The 23,993-nt window shown below is 43.2% G+C and overlaps 1 protein-coding gene across 4 annotated transcripts in view; it reads right to left on the bottom strand.

Annotated features, from left to right (window-relative positions):
- The window catches only part of ASCC3 (activating signal cointegrator 1 complex subunit 3), a 522,423-nt gene that overhangs the window by 398,591 nt on the left and 99,839 nt on the right, over positions 1–23,993 (bottom strand). For all 4 annotated transcript variants that reach the window (XM_069974770.1, XM_069974767.1, XM_069974768.1 and 1 more), the window contains 4 exons: positions 14,021–14,141; positions 10,040–10,247; positions 8,415–8,553; positions 8,199–8,324 (listed from right to left, as the gene is read on the bottom strand). In XM_069974770.1, the coding sequence (XP_069830871.1) occupies positions 8,199–8,324; positions 8,415–8,553; positions 10,040–10,247; positions 14,021–14,141 (594 nt within the window). The remainder of the gene's footprint in view (positions 1–8,198; positions 8,325–8,414; positions 8,554–10,039; positions 10,248–14,020; positions 14,142–23,993) is intronic.

A 23,993-nucleotide genomic window follows, 5' to 3' on the forward strand; every position in this document is an offset into this window, starting at 1 on the left:
TGTCCATCTCTCCCCCCTCATGTTGTCCATCTCCCCCCCCCATGTTGTCCATCTCTCCCCCCTCATGTTGTCCATCTCTCCCCATGTTGTCCATCTCTCCCCCCCATGTTGTCCATCTCTCCCCCCCATGTTGTCCATCTCTCCCCCCCATGTTGTCCATCTCCCCCCCCCCCTCATGTTGTCCATCTCCCCCCCCCCCTCATGTTGTCCATCTCCCCCCCCATGTTGTCCATCTCCCCCCCTCATGTTGTCCATCTCCCCCCTCTCATGTTGTCCATCTCTTCCCCATGTTGTCCATCTCTCCCCCCCCCATGTTGTCCATCTCTCCTCCCCATGTTGTCCATCTCTCCCCCACCCATCTGTTGTCCATCTCTCCCCTCCCCTCATGTTGTCCATCTCTCCCCCACCCCCCTCATGTTGTCCATCTCTCCCCTCCCCTCATGTTGTCCATCTCCCCCCCCATGTTGTCCATCTCCCCCCCCTCATGTTGTCCATCTCTCCCTCATGTTGTCCATCTCCCCCCCTCATGTTGTCCATCTCTCCTCCCCATGTTGTCCATCTCTCCCTCACCCACCTCATGTTGTCCATCTCTCTCCCCTCCCCTCATGTTGTCCATCTCTCCCCCACCCCCCTCATGTTGTCCATCTCTCCCCTCCCCTCATGTTGTCCATCTCCCTCCTTTGATAAAAAAAACAAAACCGAAACTCAACTCACCTGTCAACACGCTCCCCCGTCGTTGGTCTCTTCTCCTCTGTTCCCCGACAGACGAGCAGCTCCTGGTCCTGGACAGCGCCATCAACACTGAGCTCCGTGCGCGCCGCAGCGGCTGGGACTTCCGGTATGCGCTACATGAACCGGAAGTCCTAGCAGCCGCACCGCGCACAGAGCTCAGTGGTGATGACGCTGCCGGGACCAGCAGCTGCTCATCTGTCGGGGCGGCGGCGGCGGCAGCACCCTTGTGATCGCAAGCTTGCGATCACAAGGAAGGGAAGGTGCCGGCGGCTGAGTGGGCCCCGCAGGAGCACGGGGGCCCCCGATGCGGGGGGACCGTGCTCCCTGACTGGGGGCGGGGCCTACTCCTGCTTGGGGCCGGTCCCCCGGTGGCCCAGTCCGCCCCTGTCTGTATGTATGTATAGACTGCACAGTACCACTTCCCTCAGTGTCTGTATGTATAGACTGCACAGTACCACTTCCCTCAGTGTCTGTATGTATACACTGCACAGTACCACTTCCCTCAGTGTCTGTATGTATATACACTGCACAGTACCACTTCCCTCAGTGTCTGTATGTATACACTGCACAGTACCACTTCCCTCACTGTCTGTATTTATACACTGCACAGTACCACTTCCCTCAGTGTCTGTATGTATACACTGCACAGTACCACTTCCCTCAGTGTCAGTATGTATAGAATGCACAGTACCACTTCCCTCAGTGTCTGTATGTATACACTGCACAGTACCACTTCCCTCAGTGTGTGTGTGTATATACACTGCACAGTACCACTTCCCTCAGTGTCAGTATGTATAGACTGCACAGTACCACTTCCCTCAGTGTCAGTATGTATAGACTGCACAGTACCACTTCCCTCAGTGTCAGTATGTATACACTGCACAGTACCACTTCCCTCAGTGTCTGTATGTATATACACTGACTCAGAACCTGACTTGTAGACCACCTCACACATTCTAGTGGACTGTATATTGTTGTCAAGTTGCAAGCTTTTAAGTTCAAGTTCAGAAGAGTAAGCCTCATTAAAAGGCTAGCCAAGTGAAGCTGAAGTACTGAGTCAGACTGTATATGGTTGTCAAGTTGCAAGTTTCCATGTTGAACGTTTTCAAACTAAGAAAAGAAAGAATCTAAAGGAGGAGGATGCTGCCGTGGCCTCTGCACACAGTAAGTCCCATTTAACATAACATTAATTTTACATGTTTTAAAATGTTGGCGACCAAATATTCTATTTGGCGCCTAAATTTTTCAGGTTAGGAGCCAATGGCTCCTAGGTAAATTTTTTAGTCTGGAGCCCTGAGGTGCGGGAACATAATAAAGAATGTATACTTACCCATCCCTATGGAACATCACAATTTGCTGTTGGATTGCCCGCTTAGCCAATCAGTTACTGGGGTGGGACACCGCTACAGTCACTGACTGAGTGGCCAATCAATCAGCTGGGTCGTAACGTTGCAGTAGAAGGATTCAGGCCGTGACATATAGTGGCTGTTAGAGAGCAGCACTGCGGGTCCACAGAAATGGTGTAAGTATTAGAGATGAGCGAACCTCTAGGGGGAGATTTATCGAACATGGTGTTAAGTAAAACTGGCTCAGTTGGCCCTAGCAACCAATTAGATTCCACCTTTCATTCCTCACAGACGCTTTGGAAAATGAAAGGTGGAATCTGATTGGTTGCTAGGGGCAACTGAGCCAGTTTCACTTTACATCATGTTTGGTAAATCTCCCCCTTATTATATACTGTATAGTAGTTGTCATCACAAACCAGCATAACCAGACAACCCACCACCTTCCCCCAGCCCTTAGTGGCATGGTGGTGGAGGGTGGCAGTGGGGGTCCTCCTATTGGGGGATGCCTTATTTTCAGGGGGGAGTCTTTTTTTTAAGCTATTCTATAGTCCACCACTATGCGCCTTATTTTTGGAGGATGTCATATTTTTAAGGAAACACGGTGTGTGTGTGTATGTATATGTGTGTATATATATATATATATATATATATATATATATATATATATATATATATATATACACACATATATACACACACACACACACCATTGAGGATTTTGTAACTTCTTGTTCTTAGTAAGCTCTTTGATATATTCTTGTGGTGAGCTTGACCTAGATTGTATGGATAATAATGGATAATATTTCCCCATAATGTTCTGTCTGATTTGAGACAGATTTCTCAAGAGACTAATAATGACTTCTGTGTCTGTGTGACATCTGAAAAGTTTTTTCTTAACCCCTTGCTGCACAGCGCCATGCATGTACATGGCAGGCAGTTAATGAAGCGTGCCGTACACGTACTGGCATTCTGTGGGCTCAGAAGCTGCTCCCGCCACAGATGCAAAGACCAATGCCCATAAGTTTAACCCCATAGATGCTACATTGATTGTTTCTTCTATCAGAGTTAGATACCCCATCACTTATCAGCATCCAAATCACAGCCTCAGCATCTGCCAGCTATGGACGTCTGTGAGGCCCAACAACAGGCAGGGTCCGATAGGGTAAAGGGATTAAAAAATAAGTAAATAAAAGAAAGGGTTTTAGAAAACTAAAAACTGAAAAACACCTTTCCAAAAAGTATTTACAAAATAATGGGGGGGGGGGGGGGGGGGGGGGAATTACATATTCGGTATTACTGTATCCTGTACAGTGAACACCGTAAGAAAAAATATCCAAAAAACAATGGCAGTATTGCTGTTTTTGGTCACCTTTCCTTCAAAGAAGCCGCAAAAAAATTGCAAAAGACTATATGTATCACAAGAAAACCAATAAAAACTATGGGGGTTTGTACCGTACAGGGATCGCAATTTTATTTTTAAAATTAACAGGTCCCTAAAAGAATCAACTTGAAAAATTGTGATGAAAATTTTATAATTTGATCATACAATAAACTAGAAGTACTTCTGTGGAGCAGTGTATAATGACTGTCAGCATAACACTGGCATGCACCCTGTGCATGTGCCTGGGCATGTGCACTCTAGAGAAATCTCGCGGATAAGATCCCGCGGCTCACCCCTGCGTGTTCCCGCTTGACTTTCCGCCCGTCCCATAGACTCTATTCTATGCTCAGGAGGATTACACTGTCCGCCTAAAGAATGGACATGTCTATTCTTTGGGCAAACGGCAGAATCTGCCTGAGCATAGAAGCGAGAGCGCGCAGGGTAAGCGGCAAAATCCGCAGGCTCTTATGCATGTGGATCCCGTAGTGTGCACACACCCTAAAAGCAGTATTAAGGTAGCAGAGTTAGGGTGTGGTCATTTGGTCCCTGGCTGTCACAACAGCGTGCTGCAATCGCAACCCATGCGGTGAAATAGGAAACACCCTCTATGTCTAATCAATTAGATGCTGTGGAGCGAAGCACATCTAAGCGGTTAAAGGGGTTATCCAGCACTACAAAACATGGCCACTTTTCCCCCTCTCTTGTCTCCAGTTCAGGTGTGGTTTGCAATTAAGCTCCATTTAGTTCAATGGAACTGAGTTTTAAACCCCACCCAATCTAAAGACAAGAGAGGGGGAAAAGTGGCCATGTTTTTGTAGCGCTGGATAACCCCTTTAAACTTCTGGGATCAAATTTATAGCCGATGTTGCCCCTTAAAGCAGGGTGACGTGGTGTAATATAACCATCACCCGCAAATGCATTCCTGTGACATAATAGCACATGACAAGAAGGGGTTAAAGCAAAAGAAACCCTCACATTCTGTCAGACAGTAAAATTTTGCCATCAGGAAAAGTGGCAGATAACAAGGCAGGCAGACCTAGTTAAGCTTTGTAAAAACAGTTTACCCCTTTTAGACTAGGCTGAAATGATGGAGAGAATGTGGGTCAGTAGGAATTACAACGGGTCTCCTGGGACATCATAAACGCACTTTTATAAAGAAGACTAAACCGCTCTACTAATTTGGTCTGACATCTGTATATGAGCAGATTTCTTGCACATACAAAGGCAATTTCAGTATGCTTCTTAAAATGTGTGCTAGGCAATCTCCTGTCCGTGCATGTTACTCCATTCTCTGCTCCTAATCAATGGTTTGTAAATTGATTCAATGGAAGAAGTCTGTCAGGCAAAGTGCTATTGCAGATACTCGGTTGCTTCACATACGTCCTCATGATGTTATTTTCAAGCTCAAGGACATTTTAGTAAAGCACCCGCATACGCACGAAGCTCATAAGCCGAGGCCTGAGTCACTGCACATTGGAAATATTAGAGAGCCTGGTTGGCCTGGATTAAGAACTACTGAATTACTTGCTTAATTTTATTCAACATACAGAAATGGCAATGTGCATGCAATATAAGCGATGAAAGATGCTGCTTAGTCAGTTAAGGATGTTTACACCCATAAAGGGCATCATATATTTGCTAAACCATGGTTGTTTTAAGAAGGAAAATAGATTACTTAAAGGGATACGTTAAACAGAGAAAAGCAGGGTCTCTTCGATATATACTGGTTTATAATTTGGAGAAGGATGTGAAAACCAGGACTCTCGTCGGAGACAGAAAGAGAGTTGCTTACCCCTCCCATAGAGTGATTGACAGCTTTCACTGTGTTAGTGTGGACGTGTCTGCTGAGAAGGTTGAGGAGGGGTGTATGCAGGACTCTCACCGCCTCCAATGAGTCCTGTCTAGAGATGAGCGAACCTGGAGCATGCCCGAGTCCATCCGAACCCGAACATTCGGCATTTGATTAGCAGTGGCTGCTGAACTTGGATAAAGCCCTAAGGCTATGTGGAAATCATGGATATAGTCATTGGCTGTATCCATGTTTTCCAGACAACCTTAGAGCTTTATCCAACTTCAGCAGCCACCGCTAATGAAATGCCGATATCGTTCGGGTTCGGATCTCTAGTACTGGCATATTTGCTCTACTTTTTACTAAAAAAAAAAAAATCCTTTTCAATCACAGAGCTCTGTTGTTATCTCATTTTTATACTTTTTCATATTTGTAACACAGCAAATAAACTAAATAAAGATCCTTGAAAGTACCTTAGGTTACAGTCAATGTACCATCAGGCCCGGGTTGAAGCACTGGAGGCGGGCCAACCCACCACCAGAGGGAGGAAACCCCCACCTCTCTATGATGTAGATGTAGCTCCATTAGAATCAATGGAGCCACATCATAGAGTGGTAGGGGTTTCCTCCCACTGGGGGTGGGTCGGCCCGCCTCCAGTGCTTCAGCCCGGGCCTGATGGTATTTTCAATTTAAGTTCCCCTTTTTTAATTATCAGTGCTTTCAAATCTTTGCGCAAAACACAACAAAAGTGACAAATGTTTGGGCAAATAAGCAATTTATCCTAAAAATTTACACCATGAAAACTGATAAATCCCCCGGCCCCACCCCTCATCCCCGTGTCTCTTAAAGCCTTTGCTTTGTTTACTAGGGGATACCATACAAAGACCCCTCTTCCCTCTATATCTCTAGTCTAGCTATACAAAAACACAGTGGTACCTCAGTACCAAAGCTGCTCTGAAATCAAATCAGTTCAAGCAGGTGGAATCTTGTGTAAAGCCATGCTGCGACACACCACAGATCACACACAGTGACACCAATACAGCACAGGTTCTATTGGTATCATGTCAAGGTGATACAATTCTTTGCCACCTACCAGAGCTTTCAGTTCTCCCCCTCTGCTGCACTGGCTGGCACCTCACAATGGGGTCTGAGTGTCCCAGTGTACACTATTTTACTTTACTCTAGTAATTCAATAGTACATTACAAATAAAACCTATAAGTACAGTAGTTATTGGTTAATGCTTGAACAAACTACATTACATTAATTCTTATGGGAAAAAAATACTTGATTCTCAAAACGCCAGCCTTCCAGAATACATTGTGGTTGAGTAAGGAGGGACCACTGCACTGGGCTTGGATGAGAACGACAAAGCCAATCGCAGAGCATGTTATAAAACATTTCTATAACTACACCAGTTATATATGTGTACACTGAAGTGTCATTTACAATCTATAACGGCTCTCCCTTTTCTTTATCACCTGCCTTCCCTTTCCTTCAGTATAGTGAATATAGGGACAGCCATATTGAAGTGGCTCTCCGCAGGGTGTAACAGGCTGCAGTAGGCATATATTTCCATTCATGCACTTTTAGGAAAAGTGTGCATTACATTATTTGGATCATTATTTATGGCTTAAAAATTGTTTACAAGCAAAAAAAACCTTCCTTTCTGCCTTTTCCCACATGATCAATGTACAGGGCTTTGCTTCCACTGCAGAGTCCTGTACATCATTCTATGAATGCATGATGGAAAAGGAAAGGCGGAGGCGTGCCTGCTGCGGATCATGCCACCTCTATGCAACTTCGGCTTAAAAGGAAAACCAAGATTTTACAACTTTGCAAAAGGTCATCAAAACGTACAAAAGTAGTTTTTTCTTCCTATCTGAACCTTTGTTCCTTGTATGAAGCTGACAGATTACCTCTAAACTCCTCCTCACTTATCAGACCCTAGACCTCTGACTATCCTGAATGGGTGGAAGGAGGATAGTGTGATACACGCTACTGACACATTAAGAAAATGATAATAACTAGAGATGAGCGAATATCAAGCATTCTCGAGTTTGTCCGAACCCAAGTGTTCAGCACTTGATTGGCTGGGGCTGCTGAAGTTGGATAAAGCCTTTAGGGCCCTATTCCACTGGACGATTATCGTTCAGATTATCGTTAAATCGTTCGAATCTAAACGATAATCGTTCGGTTGAAATGCAGTTAACGATTAACGACCGAACGAGAAATCGTTAATCGCTTTATAAGACCTGGACCTATTTTTATCGTTGCTCGTTCGCAAAACGTTCGCAAATCGTTTGCATTGAATAAGACATCGTTTGGTCGTTCGCAATAGATACGAACGCAATAGCGAATAAATAGCGAAGAAAAACGTTTATTTAGTAACGATTATTGTTCCATGGAAATGAGTGAACGCTTTCAGGTCCCGTGGAATAGAGTGCAACGATCAGCCGACATCGTTCATGTCGGCTGATCGTTGCAGTCGCTTGTTTTTCAACATGTTGAAAAACAAGCGACTGATATAGCAACAATCTGCTGCCGTCGCTCCGTTGAATAGGAGCATCGGCAGCAGACGCTGCTATATCCTATGGGCTGCCCGGACGATCAGCGATCCCCCGGGCAGCCCCCCCGCAGGTCCCCGCCGCCCCCTCCCGCACTCACCCGCTCGCTGCAGCCGCGCTGAATAGCAGCGGCAGCGAGCGGGGAACGAGGAGCAAACGAGCGCTGAGAGCGCTCGTTTGCTCCTCTAAACGACCTGTGGAATAGGGGCATAAGTCTGTCTGGAAAACATGCATACAGCCTATGACTATTTCCATCTTTTTCAGATAGCCTTAGGGCTTTATCTAACTTCAGAAGCCACTACTAATCAAATACCGAACGCTCAGGTTTGGATAAACTCCAGCATGCTCGATAATCGCGATAATCTCTATTAATAACCAAACCAACCTCATCCAGGTCTTTAATGTAGACCGGCTTCTCTTCCAGACCTATAGGCATTGGTTCGGTGACAGGGATCTTCACTTCTTCATACATTTTGTTGTTTTCCCTTTCAATACCTTCTGGCAGAAGCAGCTAAAATAATTAACAAAATACTATTAGCCAAAGTTATTTTCTATTTTTCGAGACAAAAATAAATAAATAAAAAGTCAGCTGTAAGCATACCTTAGCTCCACCAACAAATGCAGACGTCTTCATGGCTTCAGCATACGCGTCATAAACGTGTGGATACACAACTCTCTCACCATAGTCTCTTTCTCTACTCAAAACTGGCATGTTTCGAGCGTTTAATAGTGCCTGTTCCCTGCAGCAAAAAACACAAACAAAAAAATAAAATAAACGGTAACAAAGATGTTCTGATCAAGACAAATAATGAGAATAAGCAAAGCAGTAAAGCATGTAGTACACTGCACGATAATCTAGGGGAAGTGAGCGCCAACCTGTCAGCTCAGCGATTGCTCTTCCCTTGTTCCCCGCTTGCTGCCTTTACAATTACACACACAGACAGCGAGTGGGGAGCAGCGGTAGGGGACGCCTGAACAAACCTTAGCTTGTTCGGGTGGCCCATTGAAGTCAGCGGAAGCCTGCTGCTGCTGATCCCCGTTGCTGATCCCCATGCTCTTTCAGCATGCTGAAATCCAATGATCAGCCGACATTGTGCATGTTGACTGATCGTGGCCTTTCAACATGTGCTATTACACTTAACAATTATCGGCCTGAACATATCGGTCAACATATTTTTTCATTAAAAACCATACACATTTTATTGACGTTACTATACTCCGATAATAAGCAAAAAATTTTGCACCGAGATATAAGGTTGCGCAAAGAGCATAAAACTGTAAAGGTAGAAAACACCAACCAAAATGCAATGTAAACAACAAGGCTGATATGTGACCATTTTAGCTACATTGCTGACCAACTGCAGGATATTCGGAGATTCGCAATGAGACATAAAACTGGTGACTGATATTACAGCAGAAATATATTTTTGCATAGTGCTCCCTAGAATGAAGTCTCTGGGGTGACCCTAACAAGATAAAGCACAGGAAAGAGGTGGGAGTTTATGCAGCAGTCTGGTGTGAGTGTCACAGTCAATTTAGCAATTCACCTGCTTTAAAACAAAGAGGTCAGCAAGTAAGTAAAAAAATAAAAAATAAAAAAAAACAGCACACTCCCAATAACAACTGCAGCAAATTATAGGCATAATTTGTAGGCATTGGCAACTCAATAACCGCAGAGATGTTCTTATTTACAGGGCTCTTGTCCCCAACTCTATGTCACATAACAATGTAGAGATCACACGTTTTATGGGTTCAATATTTAAAAAGCCAACAAGGCTCGTTTTTTTTTTTTCCTTCACTGCAGCAATGCAACGCCTTATTTGCTTTCCCTTTTTTCCCTATATTTCAAGATGACAACATAGAAAATAGCAACCATTAATCTCCAGAGGAAAAACAGATAGTTTCAATGCATTTAGTACAGACTTCATAAATCTTAAACTAGTGGTGTGTACAGAGCACCTAAGGAAGATAGCTTACCTCCTTAATCTGCATTTCTAAACCGCGTGAAAGCGACCAAGCAGATTCTAATTAAGCAGATCACTGCTTTCTTATCCTAGAAAATTAGGTTTTCATAGAGAAAAAAAAAATTCTATACTTGTGCTAAGACGTGACCTGAAGATGAAATCGTGTAATCTCCAAAAGCTGAACTTAAGGAAAATAAATGATTAGGATACATTAAAGTACCAATTACAGCTGAAACATTTTTCAGCTTTTGGCATTTATTACCTTTGCATCCGCAGTTCTTTCGGATCAAAACCTATTAGTCCTTCACCAGAAGTCTCTCCATCCTCGCCTACTCGTTTTTCTCGTCTGGCACTGCGTTTTTCTTCTCGTCGATACTGCTTCATGAGCTGCTTTTCCTGTTCAGACTGGACGGTGACTTGACAGCCATAGTTTGGTTTCCCACCGTCGGGAGAATTCTTTTTACGATATTCTAAAAAAAAAAAAAGGGGGGGGGGAGGCACTCAGTAAGTAAATTATTATTAGATTATTTAAGAAGTCCAGGCACAGACTTTTTTTTTTTTTAAATAGCCAGCTCTGGGGTCCGCTGTCCGCGATCACTTCTAGGTCTCAGAGGGGACCAGATTGGAGGACAGCGGATGCCAGTGCTGGAGCCGGAGAGGTAAGTGCATGTTGTTATGTGCAGCCACCTCCTCCCCGGCAGTTTTGAGAAAAAAAAGTCTGTGCCTGAACTTCTCCTTTAAGGTAAAATGCCACTGGTGCTGGTCCTTGAATGTCCTTAAAAACATCCAGCTGTCAGCACCATTTTATAGCCGCTGCTCCACTGATGGGTACACTTTTTTACATCTTTATAACTCGACCAGGTACGGTCTCGGCGCAGGGATGCCAAGGTCCCTTTTTGAACAGCTGCCCAGTTCCCACACACGGCGCTGGTCTATTCCAGAGCACTGGCCAGGGATGAAGCACCGGGTGCTGGCCTGTCGGCCCCCGGTGTGACGATCTCCACTCTGTTATGTGGCTCCATTGATTCTAATGGAGCCGCGTCACTGATGGGAGTGGTTTCATCACACTGGAGCACGGTGGGCCCACCCCCTGCTGGGCCAGTGCTCGGGAATAGACCAGCGTTTTCCAAGGAAACCGGTTCAAAAAGAGGACTGCACCATAGGCATCTCCGCGCCAGTCTGTTAATGTAAAAAGCCCATAGCAATGTACCTGGTGGTAAAAATAGCTTTAATAAATACATGCTTCAGGGGTGTATATGCATAGGTTTCTGTACGTCAATTAAGTATTCTAAGCACTTTTCCAACAGTACATAGAACGTCATTGGTTTTACATTTTTGCCAACTGAAAAGGTTAAAATAAATCAAGTTATTTGAAGACAGATACTGACGAAAACTGGTGAGGCACTTATGAGTGTATTCAGAAAAACAAATACACACCAAGATCTGTGAACACGACCTATGGGAACAAGACCGTAAGAATGAAGAGTCAGCTAAAAGTTGCAACATCAGGGGGGTGGTGTACAGAAAAGGAGATGAGAAGAGCCAAACATAGCCTCATACAAAAGTAAGAATAATACCAAAAGCAACACAATAAGGAGAAATACAATGTAGTTCATGAACAAGCAAAAGTCAAGGAGTAGAGTCAAAGATGTACAAATAAGAGCAGGAGATAAACGTTCTATCCCCATCTGCAGGTCGGAGTTGCTAACCTTCCTGGCTCTGGTATCAATTATGGTGTAACATTTCTTCTTGATAATTGCAGAGTACAGGCCTAACATTGGAAATACATTTGCTGCAATATAAACAACTCACCTTTCTCTAGGAATGTGAACAAAGGGCTAGAGATGTGAAAGAGACATGACAAGAACGAGAGAGGCCAAGAACAAAATAAAATAAGATAGATAGAAAGGCTGAGAAAAGGTGAATCAGAAGAATAGCAGAAGGAAGAGGAGGATGTACGATCAAATTAGTGCAAAGGAGGTAGTGAATCTCTACCTGAAGGGTAAAACTGAAAGACGACAGCTTTATTAAGACAAAGGATAACTGACGGCAATAGGTAGAAAGGCATCCTAATGGGAAATCAAGAAGACATGATATACTGTTGCCCTGATAGCTGCAGATTGATTGTTGACACGAGCTGGCAGAAAGAAACAGGTTTCCTTAACTGTAATCCAAATGCAAAGCAGCTTTCATCCATTAAAATGCAGTGACTACAGAAAGGCGCACACAAAGCACATCTGATTGATCATCTGGCCACAATAAAACTAAGTTACCGTCAAGTGACCAAGAGGAATAGCTTCTGGTCAAATAGATAGACTCAAACACATGCAGGATGAATGCAGAAATATAATTTTATATAAAACAAGTTTGTGTGTGTGTGCGTGTATATATATTAAATATTTTTCAACATCAGTTGAGACAAAGAGAAGTACAGGTGAACACAGAATGTCCAAGATTCACAGTTAAAGCGACTCTATCCCCACAATCTGACACCCCCAAACCGCTTGTACCTTCAGATAGCTGCTTTTAATCCAAGATCTGTCCTGGGATCCGTTCGGAAGGTGATGCAGTCATTGTCCTAAAAAACAACTTTTAAACTTGCAGCCAGTGCCAAACAGGAGTATCAGTGCCCTAACTTTGCACCACCCCTCGGTCCCTCCTCCCCACCCTCTTCATCATTAGGAATGCGACTGGAACATTTTCTCCATGCTGAACACTGCACAGCTGCTTAACGATCCAGCCCATGTGCCGTGCTGAAACAGGTGGGGAATAGTAGGCAATCTGCCTGAAAAATTCCTAATGATGAGGAGGGTGGGGAGGAGGGACCGAGGGGTGGTGCAAAGTTAGGGCACAGATACTCCCGTTTGAAGTTTAAAAGTTGTTTTTTAGGACAATAACTGCATCACCTGGCGAATGGACCCCAGGACAAATCTTGGATTAAAGCAGCTATCCGAAGGTACAAGTGGTTTGGGGGGGGGGGGGTCAGATTGTGGGTACAGAGTCGCTTTAAAGGAAATTAATCACCTGGAAAACGTCATATAACCTATCAATATAGCATAATACAGCTTGCAGTACTCTTTCCAGCCATAAGTACTGTTTGTCAGCATCCCTTCTTAACACCCCCCCCCCCCCCCCCCCAAAAAAAAAAAAAAAAAAGTTTGCAAAACTCCTGTGTCATATGCAAATTACCTCTATGCAGATATTAGGGCGGTCCTCAGGTCCAAAGTAGCCATGGATGGCGCATGAAAAGTGGCTGGAATCACGGACCTCTAGTTGTGATTCTCAGTCTAGGAGCCTGCAGCGGCAGAGAGGGGCCGCCCCATTATGATGCCTGAGCGCTGATGCCATTACAGGGCGGACCCTCTCTGGCACTGCAGGCTCTTAAACTGAGAATAACACTTACACTGGCATTATTTCAGACTCTTCTTTAGGACCATGACTACTTTGAATCTAAGGACCGCCCAGTACTTGCCTGCAACCAATGACGCCTTATGTAGGAGCAAAACTAGTTGTCAGGGTGAAGTGTTCCAAAATTTTTCATTCACCTACCCCACAACTGTGTTATTATTATTTATAGGTAGTCTGAGGTTACTGTACTGTAATTGTATTACGTCAGGCAGGTTCACTGAGAGAGAACAACGAGGAGAATTATCAAACATGATGTAAAGTGAAACTGGCTCAGTTGCCCCTAGCAACCAATCAGATTCCAGTTTTAATTCCTCACAGACTCTTTGGAAAATGAAAGGTGGAATCTGATTGGTTGCTAGGGGCAACTGAGCCAGTTTCACTTGACACCACGTTTGATAAATCTCCCCCATTATGTATTGAAGCATAATTAGCAGTTGTAGGTGGTAGTGGGCTTTTAAACCATGTTTGTTCTATACACCTTTTTTCCCCCTAAACAATTATACAATTTTTCCCCCCTAATAATTATACAATTATTTTTTCCTAAAAAAGTTACATCCTAACACTTATACAGAAGAAATTGGGGTCTATGTGGCCCTTTGCACCAGTTGATATACCCCCATATATGATAAATGTTTTTGGTGGACACCATTAGTTTGTTCTTGATTCATGACCACTTCAGACTTGAGGCCTGTCCCAAAGCCTACATAGAGGAAATATGCATACGGTGCAGGAGTTTTGCAAACTTCATTTTCATGTGGTACCAAGGATGCTGACAAACAGTACTTTACGGCTGGAAATAGGCTATGTGATGTTTTATTTCTTTTATCTTCCCTACCTGAAACATTATATTGCCTGTTATCATTTTGCCAGTTAATGGATTTAGCCACAATTTTTTGCCTCTGTTGCAGGAGAACTTCTATGACTGTAAATCCTTCAGGTCCAAGTAGTTCAAATAGCTGCAAGAAAGAAAAAAAAAAGAGAGAATATACATTAACAAGCATTTGTATAATTTAACAGAATCTATGTTATTAGATATTTCACACAAATACTTGCATAGTAAAAACAAATGAGTGCTAAGTACAATGCAGTAGCACGAACATTTAACGATTACAGAGTTCACAGCATCATCATGAATGATGAGGCCGGGAGTTCTGAAGTCTGGTCCATTAAACAAAGTCCATAAAAACAGTTTGTGCATGGAACAAGTGAAACAGGCTTCACACAGTACAGCTAATAGCTGATTGGATACAGGGTACAATTAATGAGAACACAGAGTACCCCTGAAACTTTACAAAACCAAGGGGGGAAAAAAGAGGGGTCAATCGGGGTCAGAACCTATATAAAATAAGATGGCCTCTAGATTGCGAGCATAATTCGTTCCGGGGCCGTGCTTGTAATCCAAATCCACTCTTAAACCAAAGCAAATTGTCCCATAAGAAGTCATAAAAAAACAGACAATTGGTTCCACACCCCAAAAATAAAGATTTATTATTCTGAATAACATGTAGAACAGATGAAACAAACATTCAGAAACAGCAGAATATGTGATATTATAAGTTACTGTACAGTAATGGGGAGGATGGGAAACACAAGGGATGACAGAGACTGCAGGGAGCAGGAAGGAATGAGCAGGGCAGATGGGGGCACATACATGCAGCACTCGGTCTGGGAAGAGAGGTTACAGCTATGGAGAGATTACCTCCACCGTCCTGTCCTCTGATGTAAGCCCCAGCCTGAAGTGGATCTGCTATGATTTGGAAGGTAAGGGAGACTTCCTGGGTTAGAATACAGGCCTGTAGACCCCGCTATGCAGACCATGCCCCTCCTCCACTCACGCTCCCATCCAGTACAGGGAGCTCTTAAACCAAAGCAATGTTCCTAAACCAAGTCACAATTTTGAAAAACTGTGAGCTCTTAAACCAAAACGCTCTTAAACCAAGTTACTCTTAAACCAAGGTATCACTGTATATATATATATATATATATATATACATACACTTCTGAAGAAAGGAACAGAGGATCGCTGAAACACATCCAACAATCAAACTATCATCACCTGATGCCACTCTAACCCTACCTTAATATCAGGCTGCCAGCATCAGTATTGCATACAGAAATTTTTATCCATTTTTTCCCACCATGACAACCACAAGGTCTTAGCGTCCCTAGTCAGACACTGCAGGAACATGTATAGTCCTTTTACTTTTAGTGTGGTATTGTCTCAGCAACTCTCCAGCTCCTCCCTCTTCCCCAAGACAATCAACCATCCTCTGTTGAGTCAGGAAGCTTGGCTGGATCTTGCTTTGAGCTGAAGCCCGCTCAGTGATGTCATCACCTCTGCCCGGCCCCTACAACCTACATCTATATACACACACATATCTTTATTGGGACATATAGAGAAGAATGAGGCATGTTTACAGCATGATGCCTTGTGCTACTTGATACTACAACAGCCAATGAATGCAGCAGGTGCTGCAGACTTACTAACTGCATAGCTGTGGTCTGCGGTGTACTGAAAAGTTCTGCAACAGTTCTTGGCAGTGAACTGGCAACTGGTGAAGTGATGTGGAAGAGGAATGGGCAGAGTGAAGTGGCTGTAATGGAGAGCGGAGGGAAAACAATGCATTCTGGGAATTGTATAACACAGTAGGAGGGAGCGTTATATATTTGCCAAGCAAATGGATACTTGGTTGTTTTTAGAACTGGGGCAGCTGGGTAAACAATGCTATGTGCTACTCCACTTTTTTCTTTTACCCGACATTGGAGTACCTCTTTAATACTCTAATGCTAGGGGGGAAAAAAATCTCACAATACAGCTTTGCTAGCATAATCTATAATAAAAATTCAAGAACATGCTTTCCAAAACCAAAAGGAAGAAGGAGGTCACATGTGATTGAAAGCATACTTAATCTGTAATTGAGCCAATTAGTCAGTGACAATGTTCATTCCAAGAGAAATCACAGAACCATAAGATTATATATGTTTTATTGTTTCAAGAATCCCAGTGGTATCAGTGCTGGGGGTATGGATCATAAAAAGAATCAGGTGTAAAATACACATAAGAAAAGGTTGGTATACATTTCTCTCAATATTGTAATACAGAAATTCTCTGTAGGTGTCACATCAGCTTTCCAAATTTCCACAGACTACTAGCATGTGTCAGACTTAAAAGAAAACAACATCACTTCCTTCAGGACATACAGCAGCTGATAAGTATGGGGGGAAGTACCTCTTTACAGACATACAATAACTTTCTTCAAAGTTGATTTTTTAAAATTGATCTTGCATAAGCATCTAAACTTTTCTTCATCAATCAATCATCAAACTTTTCTTCATCAATCAGTCTTCACAGTCTTTTTGTGTTTCTAGGTCTTTTTTTTTATTTTTTTTATTTCAATCTTCGTCATGCCATCTATATAAACACGCTTGGGTAATTTCTAATTCATTTGTCATTCAGGTAGATTATGAACCTCTCTAGCTCCCTAACAGACGTCCAACAGAAAGAAAGTAACCAAATTGCTAAAGCTATGATTCCTTGCCCATAAGAACACCTATTCAGGTGATAATATGGTTGTTTTATACATCAGTCTAATTATTTTTTTTTTTTCTACCTTGCTGGCAGGGAGATCCCGGTGGCATAATCCTTTTTTCAAAATGTCGCCCGGTTCCCGCAATCTGTTTTGTTTTCTGCACCTCCATTAGAATCAAGCCTGGCACGTCACCGAGGAAATACTGTTACACTGGGGTGCAGGGCCTGCCTCCACTGCATAGAGCGGTGCAGTGAACATGAAGAAAACGGCACCTATTGTGGGAAATAGTTGGCAGTTTTTCTTTTTTTAAAAAAGGACTGCGGCAATTGGATCACCAAATTGTTAATTTGCTTTAACTATAGGGCAAAATGTGATAAAGCACCAGCCCTAAAAGTATTGGAGTTCCCTGACGGCACTGCTTCACAACTTATGTGCATTCACAGGGCAGGAAGATGACCCCGCAGTCAGTCAGGGGCCCCAGCAGCCATATGACTGGTCAGCTCCTAGCTGCGGTGTTCTGTGCAGTGTACAGGATCTTCCAGCAGAGATTCTGAAGTGGCCGCCACACTGGATCTGGAGTGTGTGTGTGTGTGTGTGTGTGTGTGTGTGTGTGTGTGGGGTGGGGTGTTAGTGTACTTTATGTGATAATGCTGCACTCACTAGTGGAAATCTGACTTCCATTTTGACACTAGACAAACAGTCTTTATGTTTAGTGGGAAACCGAAGTTTAAGCAAGACTTAGAATTTTTAGTCATTAAATATTAGCGTACTTGATCTGCTGCAGATTTCATGCCCCAGATTTGAAGCTAGAGATGTCAATTTATTGTAACTAAATGATGGTACACAGTAGGGATGGTCCAAACCTGCCGAGGTTCGTACGAACCCCGACTCTCGGCAATGATTCCCGCTGTCTTAAACCTCCGTGGGGAGGGTGGATAAAGCGGGAAGACCGCCTGGAAAACTGGGATACAGCCTATGGCTGTATCCTGGTTTTCCAGGCGGTCCTCCCGCCGTATCCACCCTCTGCACGGAGGATTAAGACAGCGGGAATCATTGCCGAGAGTCCGGGTTCGTACGAACCCAAACCTTGGCAGGTTCGGACCATCCCTAGTACACAGCAAAAAATCTGCAGCATTAGATCTGCGACAGCTTGACAAAGTGCCGGAAGGACACAAAATGGGCCGTCGCTGCTGGATGGGCTCACCAGCACTCCCATCTCCCTCCCATGCATCTACCATTTTAGATACGTGAGTGCCACTGGCTTTATTTTTTTTATTATGAATGGTATTAGAGCTGTGACATCAAATCTGCTGCAGATCCTGTATGTTTAAAGGATGCTTAAAGTGTCACTGTTGTTTAAATTATTTTTGCAGAAATCAATAATACAAGCGATTGTAAGAAACTTTGTAAATGGATTTATTAGCCAAAAAATGCATTTTTATCATGAAAAAGCAGTTTGAAGCTCTCCCCCTGTCTTCATTGTTCTCTTTGGAGAGGGGAGGGTTGGAGGGAGATGAGGCACCATAACAGGACAACAAAGAGTTAATTTACAGCTACATCACCGGGCTATCTCCTCTGAGGTCAGCACTGACCGCTCTGACCTCTGAATACAGGCTTTCACACAGGTCCTACTCTGTAATCCTTTGTTCTCTGCTCTCTGCTGGCGACTTTTCTCCCTCCTCCCCTCTCCATAGGTTACACAGGGCTCGACCGTTGTAAAAGAGTCGAGATTACCTGATAATGAGCAGTGGATGGGGGCTGGGGACAGTCTTTTTGAATTCAGATAATGGCATATTTGCCTAATAAACCCCATTACAAAGTTTCTTAAAAAAAAAAAAACAGTGACACTTTAATGTGTATTCTATTATATGCCTTTCAATGGCTTGCTGCAACACATGAAGACACATCTCCGCCTTTACAACAATTAAACATTTTTATAAGCATTACTTTGATTGACAAAACAGAGTAAAAAAAAAGTAAAAAAAGTTGGCACCCCATTAAACATACATACCGTATATAAAATGAAGACGAAACATCCACATATATAAATTAACCTTTGCAAAGAAAGCTGCCAGTGAGAAGAAACATGAAAACTATTGACAGCGACTGATGAGCTGGGTGAGCAGTGCTCCTTTAAGAGAACGTCCTCCATTCTGCCTCCATTTACAATAAACAGGTAAATTACTTGTCAGCTCCACTCGGAGACCTCCAATACAGCCAATTATGAAACAAATCTAGCCAATTATGGGGAGAACAGGCAGTACCTGCAGCACTGCGGTCAATCAGACGTGTTATTTACTGTTTTCATGGATGCACTGAACCTAAAAGCATTCCAATTATGAATCTCTTATCGGATGGACAATTGAGATAGACGGCAACTATTTCTTATAAAATGGATGACAAGCAGCTAAAAATATTTACTGAACACGGACATAAATGAAATGGACAAATGAGCAAATGTTGAACAAGGCATAGCACAAAGCCATTAAATATACAACTAGACACACATGCACCACATACAGTATGCATAGGGTCTAATAAGTAAGAGATACAAGCATATAGCTAAAAGGTAAGATTTAATAGGTTTTCGAGTCTAAAACAAAAACAAGGAAAAAAAGAAAAGAAAACAAGGAAACACCAAAACATACTAATACACAATACTTTGTTGCTGGTGTATTTAAAAAAAATATATATTTTTATTAACATTTTCTAAACTACTACAATGACAGAACATATCATTATTAGAGATGAGCGAACCGGGTTCGGGTTCGAGTCAATCCGAACCCGATCGTTCAGCATTTGATTAGCGGTGGCTGCTGAACTTGGATAAAGCTCTAAGGTTGTCTGGAAACCATGGATACAGCCAATGACTATATCCATGTTTTCCACATAGCCTTAGGGCTTTATCCAACTTCATCAGCCACCGCTAATCAAATGCCGAACGATCGGGTTCGGATGGACTCGAGCATGCTCCAGGTTCGCTTATCTCTAATCATTATACAATGATGTAGGAGACGTGAATAAAGACATAATGGGGGAGATTGATCAAACATGGTGTAAAGTGAAACTGGCCCAGTTGCCCCTAGCAACCAATCAGATTCCACCTTTCATTCCTCACAGACTCTTTGGAAAAGGAAAGGTGGAATCTGATTGGTTGTTAAGGGCAACTGAGCCAGTTTTGCTTTACACCATGTGTGATAAATCTCCCGCAAGGTCTAAATGTTCCCATCCGTTCCAGAACAGCAGCAAAAATAGGTGGAGGCTATACTTATCAGGCCCAAAATTCACATAGAATTTCAGTGACATTTAACAGGAAGTAACAATATGGCGGTGGGAGCTGACCACTGACGATACAACAACATTATTGTCATTATGACAGAATTCCAGAACACCTTTGGTGTTGATCCCTAGAGACTAGGGGGGAGATTTATCAAACTGGTGTAAAGTAGAATTGGCTCAGTTGCCCCCTAGCAACCAGATTCCACCTTTCATTTTCCAAAGAGGAGGAATGAAAGGAATGTGAGGAATGAAAAGTGGAATCTGATTGGTTTCTAGGGGCAACTGAGCCTGTTTTACTTTACACCATGTTTGATAAATCTCCCCTTAGATATTTAGATGGGTGCCTGACGACATCGGGAAAGTATATGGTCAAAAAAATGCTCTGCAAAACAACTGCGGTTTCACTTTTTTAAGTTTTATTTTCTTTTTGTGTAATGTTTTCAATTGTATACTTTGACTTATGACTAATACTTGAAGTAATTACATGAGCCCAGTCATTTTCATGCAGGAAAGGGCTCACGTCAGAAGCAGGATTTGTCAACTGTAGGGACTACTCCTTTTTTTAAAACATACAATTCCCTGGCTTGCCTTGACATCTAAAACGATATTCCCCCATTTGCAGCCTGTGGCACACACCTACTTCTCAGTGATCAATCATAAAAGGGAAGCTGTAATCACAGTATTACAAGAGATGAGAGAACCCGAGCGTGGGACATCTGATTAATGGTGTCTCTACCTATGGCTGTATCCATGTTTTCCAGGCAGCCTTAGGGCCGCATCCAACTTCTTCAGCCACCGGTAATGAAATGCCTCATGCCTCACACCTCAAATGAACCCACACTGCTCAAGGGTTGCACATCTCTAATTATTATTAAAAAGGGGGAGCTAAAAACTTTCCCACTATACAAAAATAGTAAAAATATAATTTAAAAAATACATAGCTGTAGAAATGCAGAAAGGTACAAACTAAAAAATATTTTGGTCCTTGAAGGACAACTCCCACGAAATTTTTTTTTAGCTTATTTAACACACATTACAAAGTTATATAACTTTGTAATGTGGTTAAATACCCGGTCTGGCCCCCTTCCCCCACTTTCGGACCCCCGACCCCCCCGCCCGGAAGTTAAAGAATATATACATTACCTATTACGATCGTCACGGTCCTCTTCTCCCGGGCGGCATCTGGTGACGACGACGTCAGAGCCGGGGGGCGGTCCGGGTCTTCTTCCTCCTCGGCGTCTTCATAGAGAGTGAATGGGACGGAAAAGGCTGCTGGTGCACATGCGCACCAGCAGCCTTTTCATTGGCTGGAGCGCATCACATGGCTTCCAGCTTCGTCAGCCCTGATTGGGTGAGGTTGCTGGAAGCCATGTGATGCGCTCCAGCCAATGAAAAGGCTGCCGGTGCGCAAGCACACTGGCAGCCTTTTCCATCGCCAGGACCCGGAAGTCAGAGACATCGCTGGACGGCGGTGACGGTGAGGCGGACGGCGGGCGAATGGAGTGGCGATCGTCACCGGAGGGATACTGAGTATGGTGTCTGTGTTTTGTTTTTTTGGGGGGGGGTCCCGCGGGAGTTGTCCTTTAAGTCCCCAAAAAAGGCTTAATATACAATAGATTACATTTGTAATACAATGGGAAACCAAACTGTACCATTAGATTGAAATACTATATTTCTTTCAAGGGGTTTAAATTACATGTAACTATTACATCTAACGTTTGGACTTTACCCAAAAAAAAAAAAAGAGAGAGAGAGAGAGAAAGAGAAAAGGGAGGAAAACAACTAACTAGACTGCATCCCGCTTAGCTATCTGTAACATTATAAGCCATATCAGGATGTGTATACACTACTAAGTGATACTGTATCAGGGGAATTTTGTGCGGCTCACCTCCAGCTCTGTCTGTTCACACTGGAAGCTTTTGTGCATATTTGTCTAATAAATTGCTGAGTGCCATGCCAGAAGCCCATTAAAGGGGCTTGTCCCAATTCACAAAGCTATCCCCTATCCCCAGGATGGAGATTCTATCAGATGAGGGGGGTGGGGGTCTGACAGCTGGGAATTGGGACCCAAATCTCCAGTCAGAACGGAGGTGCATGTGTGTCCCGGCTCCATCCACCCTCTATAAAAGCTGCATAGCTGAGATAGCCAAGTACAGCATTAGGCTATGTTCACACAACATAAGTTTTGTACTAATCATGGCCGTTTTTGCCAATTTGCAACAATGGCCGTGATTAATACAAAACTTACATTGTACTGCAGTCAGAGCGAATCCCGGCCACAGTGTATACACATAGTATACGCTCTGGCTGTGATCCCTAGTGGGTGCACGAATAGCTGACATGTAAGTTTTGTGTGGCAGCTATTAATTGAATAGCAGCCGCACAGGCCTGACAGGTCACACAATGGAGAGTGCGGCTCCCACAATTGGGATGCAGGCGCACACGGATGCCGGTGGGGATAAACTTCACTGACACCGGCCGTTCTGTGAGATGACCATCATACGATTCTTCGAGACTGCTGTGGGCAATGGTCTCTGCAGTAAGACCCCTGCGATCAGATATTTAACTTTGAGAGTTGTGACAACCCCACGTGGTTTGTTGGGCATGTTAATAACCATTGTGCAGGGGATTGACCAATGCTGTTTTTACATTGTTCTGCTGCAATGAAGGAGCACATCAAAAGGAAACAGAATACAATATGCTGCTAAATTATACTGCTGTATGCAGATTTTACATAAGAAATGCTATTAGAATACAGCAAACGAATCCGGTTCATTGTAATGGTAACATTTACAGTGCATTGCATGTGTGATCTTCAATTAATAACCAATGCATCACACAGACACACATAATGCTCTGTTCACATCTGTGCTAGGGCATTCCATCGGGGGATCGCTCAGGGATTATGTCACTGCAGCAGTATTATTCAGGACACCACAATGACCTATTTATGTCAATGGTGTCTGACAGACACTATGCCGCCGGATCCATTGTATAAAACCATGACACCACTATGAAGGGCTGAATAATGTAAATCCAGCTGCAGACTTCTCTATCTGTCAAAGAGCACGATCTTATATTTGCCCTAACACAAGAAGTCTCTTAGAGAAGTTCTCATAAAGCAAACTGTTCTTAGGTTACTGGCTTACCTACAGTATGGAGTTACTGCATATATATACTATAAATACATATACATCATCTCTCTGGTGACCACAATCACCGCGTACCATCGCCTCCACCACACTTCAATAATAATCTCAATATACGGATTCTGACTCTATAGATTTCCCATGGCAGAAGAGGAATTAATACTAAACTCATTAACTTTCAATGGCAAAACTCATTTATCATTGTATATCATAGAATAAGCATTGATATAATACAAGAGACAAAGGTTCTGTAGTCGGATATGTGAGAAAATATTGGCTACAGAGGCAAAGAAAGAGATGGGAGGCTGTGCTAAGTGGCGGAGCGGACCCCCGTGTGAGGCAGGTGAAGTAGCAAGAGGTCTCCTCTGACAGCTAATAGCCGCGCTCTATCTTATCCAGATAACTCCCGCTATTTCTGGGCTAAGTTTTTCACCAAAGAAAAATCTGCAGACACTTTTGTCCGGGAGCATCACACCGGCCTTATTTTCTGTGTGATAAACGCCGTCTATATCCACGTGACAAAAGTGATAGGAAGACGCTGCAACAAGATACGCAACCGGGCTACAGCTTGGGGAACGAGATAACAAATCCAATTGATTTCTTAATAGTTTTAGTCAAGATAAATTTACTTCTAATGGCCTTCTGACATTCACCAAATGGTGTAATCTGTCTGAGTCCAATGTTTTACCTTTTGGATAAAAAAACGGACAACTGTAACTGTAAATCTAACAAGCTAGAGATGAAGATTAAATGTCGCAAATAAAAATCAGGTTTAGTGCAAGCTAGCATGTTCTCCGAGCAGTTTACCTCATAAAGAGAAATACAATCTAAAATACTAGTAATGGAAAAC

This window comes from Dendropsophus ebraccatus, chromosome 6 (assembly GCF_027789765.1).
Source record: "Dendropsophus ebraccatus isolate aDenEbr1 chromosome 6, aDenEbr1.pat, whole genome shotgun sequence".
NCBI lineage: Eukaryota > Metazoa > Chordata > Amphibia > Anura > Hylidae > Dendropsophus > Dendropsophus ebraccatus.